Genomic DNA, 14,552 nt, shown 5'->3' on the forward strand with positions numbered 1-14,552 from the left:
CAGTACGACTCTAGATCTGGCCACTAGACAGAGATGGAAGAGTAAAGAGAGAGAGGAGGAAAAAAAAAACAAAACAAAACAAAACAAAACAAAAAACGAGGAGTCCTTTGTTTATGTTGGAAAAAAGGCAAACCGTTCATGTCACCACGGTAACCTCATCTTTATCTGCAGTGGAGTCCCCTGCTTTGCATGCTCCGTCGCACAATAACAGGTTGTTCTCGCTCTGTAGCAGAGGTTAAAGGATGCGCTGCAACAAAGAACCAGAGGAACACACAGCTGTTCTCTGTGCCTGCAGACTCGACGTATGAGGCGGGAAAAGGTCAATTAGTCTCTTCCATTTTAAAAGATAAAACTGATTTTTCTTTTCTCTCAGTTTTGAGTCAAATCTGCTTCATTTACAGAATCTTGCGGTACCTGTATTGCGTCGAAGTGTCTCTTCAGTAACAATGAGCCATTTCACATGGTTTTCTTTTTCCCTAACCAAACCCCTCTGAGCAGGCTGTAAAAGGGAGTTATGGTGGGTGAACCGTGTAAATCAGGTTTAAGGAGGGCTCGGGGGCCTGATCCGAGGATTCTGATGGTACTTCAGGAGTAGTTTTCCAGACACTGATGTAAAGTGAGCAAAGTGGCATGGTTGATTTTCAGCAGGGACTCATTCTTTCTCTCTCTCTGTCTCTCTCTCGCTCTCTGTCTCTCTGTCTGTCTGTCTGTCTCTCTGTCTCTCTCTCTCTCTCTCTGTCTCTCTCTCTCTCTCTCTCTGTCTGTCTGTCTGTCTGTCTGTCTGTCTGTCTTTCTGTCAGAGGTATGGCAGGAGAAAGAGGGGTGGGAGGTACGCCTTCAGGGTGTTGAAACTGCCTCACCGGGGGGTCCTCTCACACGGGGGTGTTAAATGCGCGTTGGCCTATAATTAGTGTGCCGCAGTGCTTTTGATCACAACACAGTCAAAGTAATGAGACACAAACAGAAGGGGAAATCCCCCAGTGTTACCTCAGGTCTGCTATTCCGATGTATACGCAGCTGCTACCATGCCACTCAGTGTCTCTCATTCTTTATCTCTTTGATTTCTGTCAGGGTCAGGTGCGTGATCTGCTCTCATGAGGTCTGCGGATCGTTTCTGTACAGAATGAGATGATTTGAGCCTCGTGGCCGTTGTAACCATAACAGGGAGTAATGAAACTCATTACTGTGAAAATTGTAACCAGTTGATCCAAGTCGAAAGAGATGTCACAGTGACCTTATGTAGAGTTGAGACATTCTCTGGGATATAAGCTTAGCGTCACTGAAACGTTGGCTCTGTGAATAATCACCCTTGACGGTTGGACAGTTTTTATCACATACATTTTTTTCTCCCCCTCACAATTTACATAACTAGATTTCTACACACTGGTTGCTTATTTATGGAAGCCACATTCCACAGGAATTTCAAGGTGGATTTTCCATGGCTGGAATGTTCTAAGAAATGGCTATTTCTCACAGTAGCCTTAAGCTTTCTTTTCCAGCACACACCAAAAACTGCAGTATTTTTGCTGTTGCAGGTCTTTAAATGACCCTGGCTAGAGAGTCTCCCAGGTACCCTTCTCTCAACCAATAAATCTATTCCGCTGCAGTCATGTGTCATATGTTGACCAATAAGCTCCGACAATATAGCTGCGTAGGATGAATTTAGATTACATTTGATACCATGGGCTTTAAGGTCAGTGATAAAAATGTACATGTAATGTACAAGAATGTTACTTCAGTTGTTTAGTTACGTTCTAATGCAGCATTACCACACCTCATTCAAATGATTAATTAATTATCAAACCACTGACTAAGTAATCAGATTGGTTTGTCATGGGTTGGACCAGTTGTGCGGTTGTTGAAGTAGGACTGGGAACCATAGGGCAGTGAAGTCAGCATGTGAAATGGTAGTAGATACAGTAAATTGCTATGGGTTCATTAAGTGACTGCAATTGTCTAACACCTCATTTGGAATATAGCTTTACAATTTACTGCCTGCCACATAAAATCTGTTACCAAGTGCATGGGTTACTGCATGGCGCAGTAATTCATACTCGCACAGAGTGATTTGTGACTGTCCCTATGCGTGACTCCCAGAGAGAACACGTGGGGCTCCTGGAGAAAACGAGATGCCATTGGAAGCTCACACTCCCCAATGCTAGATGGGCGTCGGGTCCCTGGTGCGGTTATGACACAGGTCGCATGCCAATTATCTTGTTATTTTCACCAAAACAGTCATAAACATTCCCCAGAAACAGCCTGGAAGGCTTTGGTTTTTCAGGGTAGATCATATTCCAATGTTGTTCTTGTTTGTTTCCAAGTCATCAAAATGTCTGCTATCTTTTTGTCTGTGAATGTCCATATATTTGAGCATGTTAGTCGCTCTCAAATTGATTGTGACTTTTGGGATGGTTCTGTCTGGTATTATATATAAGTGTGTGACAGTTATTTATGTTTAGGACCGAAACCTTTAAACTTTAGGTAGTACAGTAATATATGTTTTGTCTGCGTTTAGCTATTGGTTTAGCCCTGTGAGGGCTAAAACATTTGCTGTCGTTAAAGACCGGTTTGCTCTTTCAAAGCAAAGTGCTTTGAGCTCTCTCTCTCACTCTCAAAAAAAAAAACAGTTCTGTGTACATATCACCTAATCTGTTTAAAGATCAGCTGGAGTGAATATACTTCAAAGCCTTCAAAGTCTTCATCAGTCAATCTGCACTCCCTCCTACACATTTAATGAAGCTTCACTCGGACTGGCTCATGTTAGCTAGCCACAGGAACTCAGACTCAACTCATAACTCTGGATGACATTGGCCAAACTACTCCTGCTTCCAAATCTCTCGTTCTTATTCATCACGCATGACTGCCTCCTAAACGGGCATGACTGAGTCAGCTTTAGGTGTATGGTTCTTTGCTAGGACTGTTTGTCAGTTGTCTTTGAATAGGAGCGTGAACAGTAAAAAGATGGGTGGGCGGGGGGGTGGTTCTCAGGTCAGCCCAAAGGGACGTCTCATTCCAAAGAGACCTCGGATAGGCTGGTGATTAATGCTCAGTGTGTTTGGGTCTGCGTGCCTGGACAATGCCTGTACTGTACTGTTGAGTCGCACAAAGGAAGAGCTGGTTTTTAGCATGGCTGTGAAGTTAGATCACTAACTGTGTAACATTATATCACGCAAACGTGTACAAAAAATCCTGTGCCGGCAAAAAAAAAAAAAAAAAAAAGAGAGAGGGAGAGAGAGAAAATATATATGAGAGAACTAACTGCAAAAACCGAATCACACGAGGATAAGAGGAGTCAAAACACAAAAAAGAAGTGAACCTGAGTAAAAACCGATAAGAAGAAATAACATAAATACTCTCTCCAGGTGCCCTAAGTCACAGCAAGGATCCTCCAGCACACCTAGCTGTTCCCCACCCTGGGCTCTCTGTATGCCGGGCCCAGGCAGGACAAGTGGGTGTAGGGTGGATATGCTGGCATTTAGCTGGATTAGCACAGAACTTGACCTCCAGCTGACACGTGTGTGCTGCTCTTTCATTCCAGAAACCACTGGTTTGAATTACAGGGTTGGGCTAAATGCCTGCCTAAGACGGAAACCTTCATGTCTGTTTATAAACATAGATCTATTCTTTATACAATAGAGTATTATATTCTGAATCCACTCGTTTATAATAAGGACTCGGAAAAGTTCCTCCGTGTCTTCGCCATTGTCTTAAGTGACCGTGTTGTTCTGTTTTCAGTGACAGTGGATTACTGACGTGTCCTAAGAAGCAGAGAGCGGGCTGTCTCGTGCAGGCGTAGTGAAGAGATTGACTTGCAGTGTAACAGCTCATTGCTGGGAAGGGCTTGCAGAATCAGATTAGTGGAGGAATAATTGGGTTAGCAAGAGCCTAGAGTGCCCTGTGAGACAGAAAGACTTCACCATAGCCTAGGTAATCCACACAAACCGATGTCAGTGCCACGTCGCATCTGACTTATTGATTCTATACATTTCTTGTGAATCTACAGAGCTTCTGCTGAAGTGTGCAATTTTTTTTTTTTTTTTCTGCCAACAGTTAAGAGGATATTGGCTGAATATGTACTATCTACTAAATAGATTGAAATCATTAAAAAACACTAAAAAAAAAAAGAAAAAAAAAACCCCAAACAAACATTTTGTAGAAACTGTTTAGGGACTGAAAGACCGTCAGCAATGAGAGTGTACCACATAAGGTACTTGTGATCGTTGTGGTTTCAGGCGTATGTCAAGTAGCATTACGCTAATTCTTTGACACTGTAGTTTGAATTCACATCTGTGCTACTGTGAATTTTTGGCCTTTGTGTGTCATTGGCCTTTCTGTCTCTCATTAAAGTATTTGTATGACTGCTCTCATATGTACGCCAACTACATACGTAAGCGCGCACACACACACACACAGAGTGAACCAAGCTGTGCTCCATTTGTTTAGTTGAGCGTGAGACAATTCTGTCAAACCTTTTGTCAGTTTCAGTAGAGTGGTTTGATAACAGTTGTTCGCTGTGTTGAAGGATTCTCTGTCTTTCATTTCAGAGTAAAGAGATAACCTTTCAACTACAAGAGGATCTGATGAAAGTCCTCAACGAGCTCTACACTGTAAGTATTTGCATGTTACATTGCTTTTCTCACTCGGGAGATGTCAAGCTGTACCACACTGAATCAAAACCACATTCCTAATGCTGATATGCTTTCCTTAGTAAACTGAAGTGTAATCTACTTGGGGGAGGGGGTGGGGTGGGATGGGATCATCTCCTCATTTAAGATATTGAAATGAGGAAGCTATAAGTAAAGAACAGTTCACATGTGGTACCACCAGCGGTCACAGTCACTGTGCTGTTGTTTGTCAATGAGAGTTTATGAAGTCATAGGAATTCATGACCACATCCTCCAGCGGAGAATAGCCCCAGGCGACTGCTGTCATAAGCTACAGTCACTAATAAGCATATCCGGCAGCCCATTGCAGGGGGAGTTACACGGCTCTTGAGCTGCCAGCAGTCCAGGGAAGCCTTTCCACATCACTGACCTTGGAAGAACCTGGCTCTTAAACTGCTAATCAATAGTTAATTCCCCTTTGCTTTAATTGCGGCTGTCACGTCTGGTAAAAACGGTCGCTGAAGATTCATGCCTGGCTTGCGTCCGCCACTGTTGTAATAACATGCTAACTTATGCTCGGCTGTTACCCGCAGCAGCAAACAGAAGAACTGTCGTGTACGGTAGTCTGTCCGCGAACGTAAACCTGCCGTTTAATTTTAGCTAATTGATGCGCCAGGTCTACTTTACGCCTGAGTCGCGTTGTTAGATTCTGTTTGCCAGTTTTGTCACTGCACCATAAAAAGACCAGTATTACAAAGACAGCGTTAAATCCACGCTCACTCGCTCAGTGTTAATTTTACAGCGAAATCGCTATTTAGAATTGTAGTGAGTTTATTTCTCCGCCCATAATCACAGTAAAACATTAAACGCCTCGCTGTGTTTACATTCCAGATGCAATGAACGTCTAGCACAGCGGATTTATAAGACTCTAAAACCGTCCCAGATCAGACAGACCCCTGATAATGAGTGACAGTAAATCAAAGAAATGCACCACACAGGAAATGACACAGCCGATGAGTGGAATGTATAAAGAGCTTCCTCTGGCCTTGAAAGCTTTCAGTATTGTTTGCTGGTCCTTGAGCAGCTGTATATTCAATCTCTCTTGGCCTGTTAGATAACCCTACCCTTATAACCAATGAGTTATCTTCCTCCGTATCCAAGGACACCAGTCTTGCTCTCCTTAGAATTTACTCATCCACTTGGCTCTGAATGTCATCAACCCTCAGCCAATCACAGCCTACCAGAGGCTGAGTAAATATCACATTCGTTTCGGAGTCTGAGACCACTGTATGTAGTTAATGTTTGTAATGGCTTACCCTCAGTTGCTTGCATTTGACGAGTTGAGCAGAAATGTGGAAAAGAAGCCCATGGTTTATTTTTTGACAGAGTCTTTGAAGAAAATAAACGTAATGCAGAAAACCACTAAGAAGAGTTGTTACTTACCCAACACTCTTTTCTGTTTGGAAGCAGAGGAGTGCTTAAATAACCAGAAAATGGCTATTAAATATACGTAACGCTGGCTTTTGTGATCGTTTTGCGTGTCACAGGCGTGTTGAAAAAAGTAAGAATGTGTTCGTTAACGCCATTGACCTGATTTACCCTTTAAAAAGAAGTCCTCCACAAGCTTGTTGCATCAGAAACCCTCCACGCAACCTGCAGGCCACAGCCAGTAAAATAACAGGTCTGGTACAATTCTAAATCGGTCCTTCTAAAAAAGGGCAGACACACAAACACAAGTGCACACAGTTCCAGACCAGTAAGTAAAGAACTGGGCCAGTCGTGGGATGGACATTTTAGTAATGTTTCTAATTATACAACCTCTGAGGAACAGACCCAACCAAACCAGGCCAGAGGAACCTGGCTCCTACTGAATGCTTCCATAAGCAATAATTATTTTTGTTGAAAATTTTATGGACAGGCTATGTTTTGAATCTAATTGAGGCTTTACTGTACCATGCATTATGAATATAGACATCATTATGATTCCACAGTCGCAGAATACAATAATTATGCCCTGGATTGACCTTCGGCTGAGTGGTCTGGAAGGAAATGGGTTAGCTCCAGCTGCTTCAGGGTCAGTCACCTTAAATCGGACACTGGACCCTTGGGAACTATGGAGAGTTAGATGACCTCTTGCTCTCTTCTCCCTGTTCCTGTTCTGTCATTCAATTACTTCTCATCCTCTCCATTTTCATCATGAGCTCTCTTCTCGTCTCGTCTCGTCTCGTCTCGTCTCTTCTCTTCTCTTCTCTTCTCTTCTCTTCTCTTCTCTTCTCTTCTCTTCTCTTCTCTTCTCTTCTCTCCTCTCCTCTCCTCTCCTCTGAAGGATGTATTTGTGTTAGTGGAAACTTGGGCCTGTAGATCTCACATGCTGAGTCTGATTAGCTGCTTTTGTATTATGACAAATCTCACGCCCACTCGGTTCAGCATTGCTTGTTCTGAGCGATGTGAGCGATTGCACTGTAATGATGGATTGTTTTAGATTCATAATTAACTTCCAGTACCATGTTGTGTCCTCTGACTCATTTCCGAATGCTTGACATCGAAGTCTTTTGAATGTGAGCAATATCCCCCCACTTCACAATAACAATGACTCAAAGCAATAGGAAGTAGCTTTTAGTCGTCGCGGAGCAATAATGGATTTCTTAGCGGGGAGTCTGCTTTTTAGCATGAAAAGTGATTCCTAATACGCAAAGTGAGGGTTATAACCTTAAAACAACCGCATTTTTTTTCTCTTACCACGTTCATCAGTTCTGCTGACTTCAAACACTTAAAGCTGCAGTTCTTGTAATCGTCTCAGTCTGTGTTTCTTTCAGCGCTTGATTGTTGATTTGTCGGCCGCTCTCCGTTTGTGGTCTGTGGTGGAGCGAGACGGTGGGGGTGGGTGAAGTGGTGTCCTTCTGAGCCTCATTAAAAGCTTGTATTTCCCCTCATAACCGGGATGGGACCCTCTGATGGAGTACGCTTTTGGTCGTTCCGCGGCGTGTAGTAATTCCATATGCTGCAGTGGGTAAAAGGCCAGCTAACTGTAACCTGCACTCCCGGGACGGCACGTGATGGTCGGTCCTCTGATGTACCGTCTGTTCTTTGTTTCCAAGGTCATTTCAGATTCCCTCACGCAAACGCATGCACTCAGGGACAGAAAACAGTGAACTCTCTGTACGAGACCCCGTTTGCGCGAGAAGCGAACTGATCTGTGATGAGTCGACGGTTCAAAGCAAAGTATGGGCTCAAAGCGGCTTGCTTAACGAATGGCTTTCGGGCTCTTGACCCCTGACCTTTTTTGACCACGCAGGTGATGAAAACCTACCACATGTACCACACAGAGAGCATCAGCGCTGAGAGCAAGCTGAAGGAGGCGGAGAAGCAGGAGGAGAAGCAGATTGGCAGGACGGGAGATCCCGTCTTCAGCATTCGCCACGAGGACAAACACCAGAGGCGAAGTTCGGTGAAGAAGATCGAGAAGATGAAGGAGAAGGTAAATAAGTAAACAAGAAACACAGCAAAGCCACTTAAGATTTTATTTTGATCAATATATCATAGATTGATCTAAATAAATAAATGAATAAATAAATAAATGAAGAGTTAAGACTTATAGAGTTTCCATGGATAAAATGCAGTTTTTCGTAATGTACTGCACCGCTTGTGTAGCCAGTTCACTATATATGGTGTAAGCAAATGTTTGCATAATGGTCCTTTATAAGCAATTCATATTTCAGTAATAAAGCAAAACTCATAAGAGCTCATGAACACGTGTATGTTTAATATTGAGGTGTAAATAATTCTGTATGGTATTTTATTTGGACCGCCCATCACAGAACTGTGCAGGAGTGTCTATCTCTCAGTTTCGAGGCCAGAATAATTTTTTGGGGACATTTTTGAACAATACTGCATTTTATTAAAAGAAAATGTGTCTTGTGATACTCAGGAGGTTTGTGTTACTTTAGATCAGATCTTCCTGGAAACCAAAAAAAAAAAAAAAAGTAGAAAAAGAGTAGAACTTTTTTTGTACGTCTGTGTGTCACATTCCCGACACGTCAGACAGTGTGTTGAAATGTCAAGCGACCGCCTCGTCACTAGAAGCGTGGGAAGCAAAGTATTCCACGCACACACTGTCACAGTGAAAACAGTCAGGTTTTATGCTTTGTGCTGGCCTGTTTTTCTTTTACACACTGTAACAAATGATTTAACGGCTGTGGGGAGGACATTTTTACATTTTTTTACGCTTCCTGGAAAGCAGTGCTGTGAGGTGATTCAAATCTGGAGGTCTGGCCTTCTCACTGTGCTTTTGGTCAGACAGAGCAGAAGTCTAAATGATGACTAAAACTTGGGAGAGAGAGGAGAGAGAGAGAGAAGAAATAGCTCTGCCCAGTATCCTTTTGATATTTGTTTCATCTGACTTCATTTAAAACCACTCTGATATGTCATACAGCTGTGTTTGTCTCTGATTTGCTTGATTCTGTTTTGGTCTTAACGTATTTCTTAGATGATGCTCAGGCATCGTATATTTTTGGAAGTGAGCATTCGCTAGTCATCTGGCTAAAGATGTTAGCAAGCCTGAGCGTACAAAAACATTTAAAAAAAAAAAGTCCAAACGTACCAAAAAGAAAAAAAAAAAAAAAAAAGAAAAACAGAAGTTCTTCGCTCAATATGTTTTCTTTTCTCTCTGTCTTCTCTCACTCTCTCTCTCTCTCTCTCTCTCTCTCTCTCTTTCTAACCCATCAAGAGGCAAGCCAAGTACTCTGAGAACAAGCTGAAATCCATCAAAGCTCGGAACGAGTATCTGCTGACACTGGAAGCCACCAATTCCTCTGTTTTTAAATATTACATCCACGACTTGCCCGATTTAATTGACGTAAGTAATGGAAAAGTGATTTGACTGTATTATTTTTGGTCGAAGAAACTTTGATGAAAAGTTGCAGAGTGAGGAGATGTGAACCATAGATGACAATGAATCCTTCCTCATTTCTTGTCGTGTCAGTAATACCCAGTTAAATCTCTCTGTGTTACTTCTGCTTTGATCTTGAAGAATTTGAACACTCAAAAGCAAAGGCTATGCTATGAATCTGTCACAAAGACAGTGCTTACATTTGAGTTTTAAGACTCAAAATGCTGTCGTCTCCAGACAGAAAAAGATGGGTTTTCAAAAGCACTTTGAGGTAAATTGCGTTCTTTTTTTTTTTGGCATCTGTCGCATTACACAAGAGAATATCTGTTATTAAGAGACATTTTCAGAAGCCTTTGAAGACATTTTAATATCCGTTTCTGTCTAATATGATGAGTTTAACAGGGCATTTGCAGCATGGGACAGAGTCATGGATTGATATTGCACTTATGGAAAAGGTTTGGGGAAATGCTGGTTATTCAGAGCTTGTGGGTAGACAGTCCTAAATTTGATGTCGATAATTTATGATATTATATGAGCTATAGCCTAAACCAACACTCAGAGTGCCTAAATCCGCGTGTAGCACCGTCCTGTGGACCACAAGCGTCCAGTGGAGGTCTATGTTTCCTGTCAAGTACGGTGTTGTCACCTAATTGAGCTAATTAACTTGACATGTTGTCTCTAAATGGAAGCTAATTGGCTAAAGGAGGTGTGATGGTGACAGGTTTCAACAAGTGCCTTTAGGACACAGGACCGTCAAAGACCGAGATGAAAACTCCCGCCGTTTGATTTCAGTTTTTGGCTCATTTGGTGCTGTACCCTTCTCCCCAACCACGTGGTAAACACTTTGAACAGCATGTAGTCACAGACAGATGGAAGACTTGGCCTCTTGAATGAAAATCGTGGTGCTTTATGCTTAAGAAAAGTTGAAATTTTGTAGTATTAGAAACTGAGTTTTCTGTTAGAATCCTAAGAATCTTTTACGTTACTGTAGTAGATCCGTTGTTTCACTTTAAGGCGTTTGCTGTTCTATTCCTTAGCTTTCATGTGAGGTTTGTATGCATTAATATTGTCTGAATGGATGAAAAAGTTGCAGTTGGTCTTGAAATTTGTTTGTGAATTGCTTGGCTTTTTGAAGGAAACCCAGGCCCAAGTAAGCCTAACCCTCTCCTGTTCACCCAGCAGAAAACCTTTCTTCATTCTGAATACTACAGTCATCCTGACCTAGACCAGCCAAAAAAGATATTTTATTTGTAAACTGGGCCTCTCGGAATATTATATTCGTCTCCAAAAAGCAAATGAACCAGTGCTTGGAGCCTCCTCAGGGAGCGAGAGGAGAAGGGAGTATTTCAGATGATGCATCCGTTCTGTATTCCAGACACTCTCCTGAAGGAGAGAGGGAATTTGACCTTGCTTCAGTGACATGCTGTTAGCTAAAATTGAGTCTTTTTTCCCCTCCTCCTCCTTCTCCTCCTCCTCCCACCTACGTCTGCCTGTAAAGCCTCCCTGAAATCTTAGGATTTGGTGTTTATTTCTGCTTCCTTCGAGATGGGCTGTCTCAACCGGGTGTCTGTTGAGAGAGATGGAAAGCTCAAAGATAGAAAGAGAGAGAGTGTAGATTAACTACGCCCATGAGCCCCCCGAGGGAAATGTGTGTATACGAGCATACGCAGTCATCGTTATGACTCATGTGACTATCCTGCATCACCGTCTAACAAGCCAATCAGAATGCTCCAAGTTTGAAAAAGTTTACACCAACCTAAGAGTCCAGTAGAGTCATTTTCCCCTCCTATGACTCATGTTGTGTCTACTTCACTTTCCTCTATCTGAATTTAACGAGAATTATGATCATTTGTATCAGTTCACCAAGGTTTAGGTCAGAGTAGCTGCTGCCAGGCAGTACCTCCATGACTAAGACTAAGAATCCAAGGCCAAATAAAGGCTCTGTATTCAGCGCAGAGCCAGTCATTTGAAGATAAGGGCTTGCAGCGCTGGTCAAATGAAGGAAAATGAGTATTGTCAGGCCGACAGGGGCTGATAAGAGTGTGTGTCGAACCGCCCCGTTTAGGGCTAATGTATCAGACATTAGCCAAGAGCAAAATCTCTTGACCTCGTCCGAACGTTCAAAAGCATTCTCAGCATCAGTTATTTTGGCCGTAGAAAATGCCAATGCTTCATAGAGTGTTTGATTGCCAAATAATTACCAAGGTGTTATTTGATAGCAGTTTGTATAATTTGGGCCATTTTTCTGAAAGGGCTAATTGACTTGTGAAGTGCTATTATCTTAACTTAACGTGACAATTACGACACAGCGAAAGCAGCTACCGCTAATTTTTTTGTTCAGTTTTCATTAGTGGTTAAGACCACACAGTACAAGTAACGGCTCAGACACGCAGGGATTTGGAATTACATAGGTCTATGGATGTATGAAAATCTGGTTCCTTTCTTTGTGAACCGTGCAGTGCTGTGATTTGGGATACCACGCCAGTCTGAACCGGGCGCTGCGGACCTACCTCTCGGCGGAATACAATCTGGAGACGTCTCGCCACGAGGGACTGGACATCATTGAGAACGCGGTGGACAGTTTGGATCCTCGCAGCGACCGGCAGCGGTTCATGGAGATGTACCCCACCGCCTTCTGCCCGCCTGCCAAATTTGAGTTCCAGGCACATATGGGAGATGAGGTCAGTCTACCAAAGAATCAGCAAATAAAATCAGTCAAATATTGTATGTGGGGTTTTTTTTGTTGTTTTTGTTTTTTTTTAAACAGAGGAAAGGTCGATATTTTTATTTACTGGCCAAATGAGAAGTCACTGCGCTAAACATTCCGACGCCACAAGTACAACGTTAATGCCGTCGTTTAAATTTCTATTGTGTGTGTGTTTCTCCTCTCCTCTCCTCTCCTCTCTTCCCTTCTCTCTTCTTTTTCCTTTTTCTTGCCGTTTTTCGGCACACCTCGTTTTAGCTCTCGTGCTGCATGGAGTAGGCAAAATGTTTGACAGAAAGCCAAATTAAATGTGGTGTGGGTTGTTTCATTTCCTGGCTTTAATGTGTCCAAGCTGCCAATGTGATTCCTACAGACAGAGCCAGGAACAAATCGCATCTTACCCCCCCCCACACCCCCTTAGCTGTTTTTGTAGTGCAAGTTTATTGAATGTTGCTCCATAATTGGCCCCATTCTCACTGATATCATGTCTGTGTTAGTTTTACAATGTTGTTTACAGCATTGTTTTGTGGTTGTCTGGATTCTGGGTCAGTAAAAAGAACTGCGGCCCAGTCTTAACGAGGATTAATATCGTGCTGGCTGTAGACATTGATTGTTAAATGACGTGGACATCCTGTCATGTGACGCTCTCCTCGTCCTACCAGGTGTGTCAGATTACGGCCCAGCCACCAGTGCAGGCGGAGCTAATGCTGAGGTTCCAGCAGCTGCAGTCGCGCCTGGCCACGCTGAAAATCGAAAACGAAGAGGTAAGACGTCATCTGGAAACGCATCAACTACTCAAACTCTTCATAACATGCATGACAGGCGTTTCTGCTGAGAGAAGCTTATGTCATAAGAAGAGGTGGTATCCGCTTTTTTACCCAGAGGGATGATATTTACAGTGATCGTATGGTATTGTGTTAATAGAGTAGTAATGGTACTGGATAATTAAACCTTCCCAGTCATATGTAAGAGCCAGTGTTCTGTGTGGGATGTTTGACAAAGCAATATTTTTTCAGTTAACTGAACAACTCTGCATGCTATCAAACAAGCCATCGAAAATCCAGTTTTGCCCAAAAAGAGAGAAAATAAAATATATTTCGACTCTACAGGTCTTTGTTTTTAAGCTTAGTATGCCTCTAAAACTAACTAAAAGACCCCCCCCCCCCCCCCCCCCGTGATATCTCCCCCCCTGTACTGTTTACCCCAAGAACTCTCTATTGCATGACTTGAGATCATAGAGTCAGACTTCTTCAGTCAGGCATTCAGTCAGTAGGAGCCAATCATAAAATAGTTTTTTCAAGGATTATTCTGTGCTGGTTTCCTCTCTGCAGGGTTTCTGTGTCCTCTAGCTAACCTTCAGCTCTGTCTCTTTATTTTCCAACTCTGTCAGTCTTTAATTAAGTTTTATATTCTGCAGCTCATCTCAGACCGCTACATTTTAATCTGTCTTCGGGCTGCATGCCTGAGTGCTCACTAAATAAAACCCCACAGGCTGGAAAAAAAGGGTTTCTTGCTTTCAGCCGTCTTCCACAGTGTAATCACGTCCATCAAACCGAGCGCCTCACCGACAGACGAGCGCTTCACATCTGCCCCAACTTTTTTCTTTCTTATCTTCTCTTTCCCATCACTCCTCCGTGCTCTGTGTTTTTTCTCTTTCTCTCTCTCTCTCTCTCTCTCTCTCTCTCTCTCTTCTCTCCACCGTGGCTGTAGAAAAAGGCGGCGAAGCACACTTCTGGACATGTCAATCAGCCAGGAATGCAGTAGTAAAGAGGACTAGCTGTAATTTGGCGCTCATTGTCCCTGTTGCAAGTTGCTCACGTCTCAGAGAATCTACGGTTCTTAACCATGCTCTAGGCGCAGAGGTTTTCTGAAAGCATACTTATTTCCATTGTGCACGTATGAAATGGGGGGCATGTTTACCGGCGTTGAAAGGAACGGACCGCGTTTGCTTAACGATAATTATGGGTCGTGAATTTGGTTGTCTTGTTTTTTTGATGTTCTGAGCAGGGTTTTTTTTTTTTTTTTTTCACCATTTGACCAGCTGTTCCTGGATGTGCATTTGAAGTCTCTTACCCATGAGATGTGCATTGTGTGACCATGTCTTGTGACTGGACGTCTGACTGTAGTGAAAAGCTGATGGTGTAAAGCCATTGTGATTTGTGCCCTTTTGTGCTCCGGTGAAGCGGATATATTCATGAGCAGGATGTTTTTCTGTGACAGCAGATGGATGAGAACTTCCCTGGACGTGGCTTTTTTTTTTAAGGGTCTTTCATCACCGGGTCGATGATCAGTGCTCTTTAGAACCTTGATCCTTTCAAACCTAAATGGACCAATGTCCTCACCAGCTTTGAAAGCG

General features: G+C 42.9%; 1 protein-coding gene across 2 annotated transcripts in view; it reads left to right on the plus strand.

Moving 5' to 3' along the window:
• srgap1a (SLIT-ROBO Rho GTPase activating protein 1a) overlaps positions 1-14,552 on the plus strand; it is a 78,980-nt gene that overhangs the window by 34,278 nt on the left and 30,150 nt on the right. For both annotated transcript variants that reach the window (XM_030789932.1, XM_030789931.1), the window contains exons 4-8: positions 4,545-4,607; positions 7,900-8,082; positions 9,331-9,459; positions 11,952-12,173; positions 12,859-12,960. In XM_030789932.1, the coding sequence (XP_030645792.1) occupies positions 4,545-4,607; positions 7,900-8,082; positions 9,331-9,459; positions 11,952-12,173; positions 12,859-12,960 (699 nt within the window). The remainder of the gene's footprint in view (positions 1-4,544; positions 4,608-7,899; positions 8,083-9,330; positions 9,460-11,951; positions 12,174-12,858; positions 12,961-14,552) is intronic.

Source organism: Chanos chanos, chromosome 13, assembly GCF_902362185.1.
Source record: "Chanos chanos chromosome 13, fChaCha1.1, whole genome shotgun sequence".
NCBI lineage: Eukaryota > Metazoa > Chordata > Actinopteri > Gonorynchiformes > Chanidae > Chanos > Chanos chanos.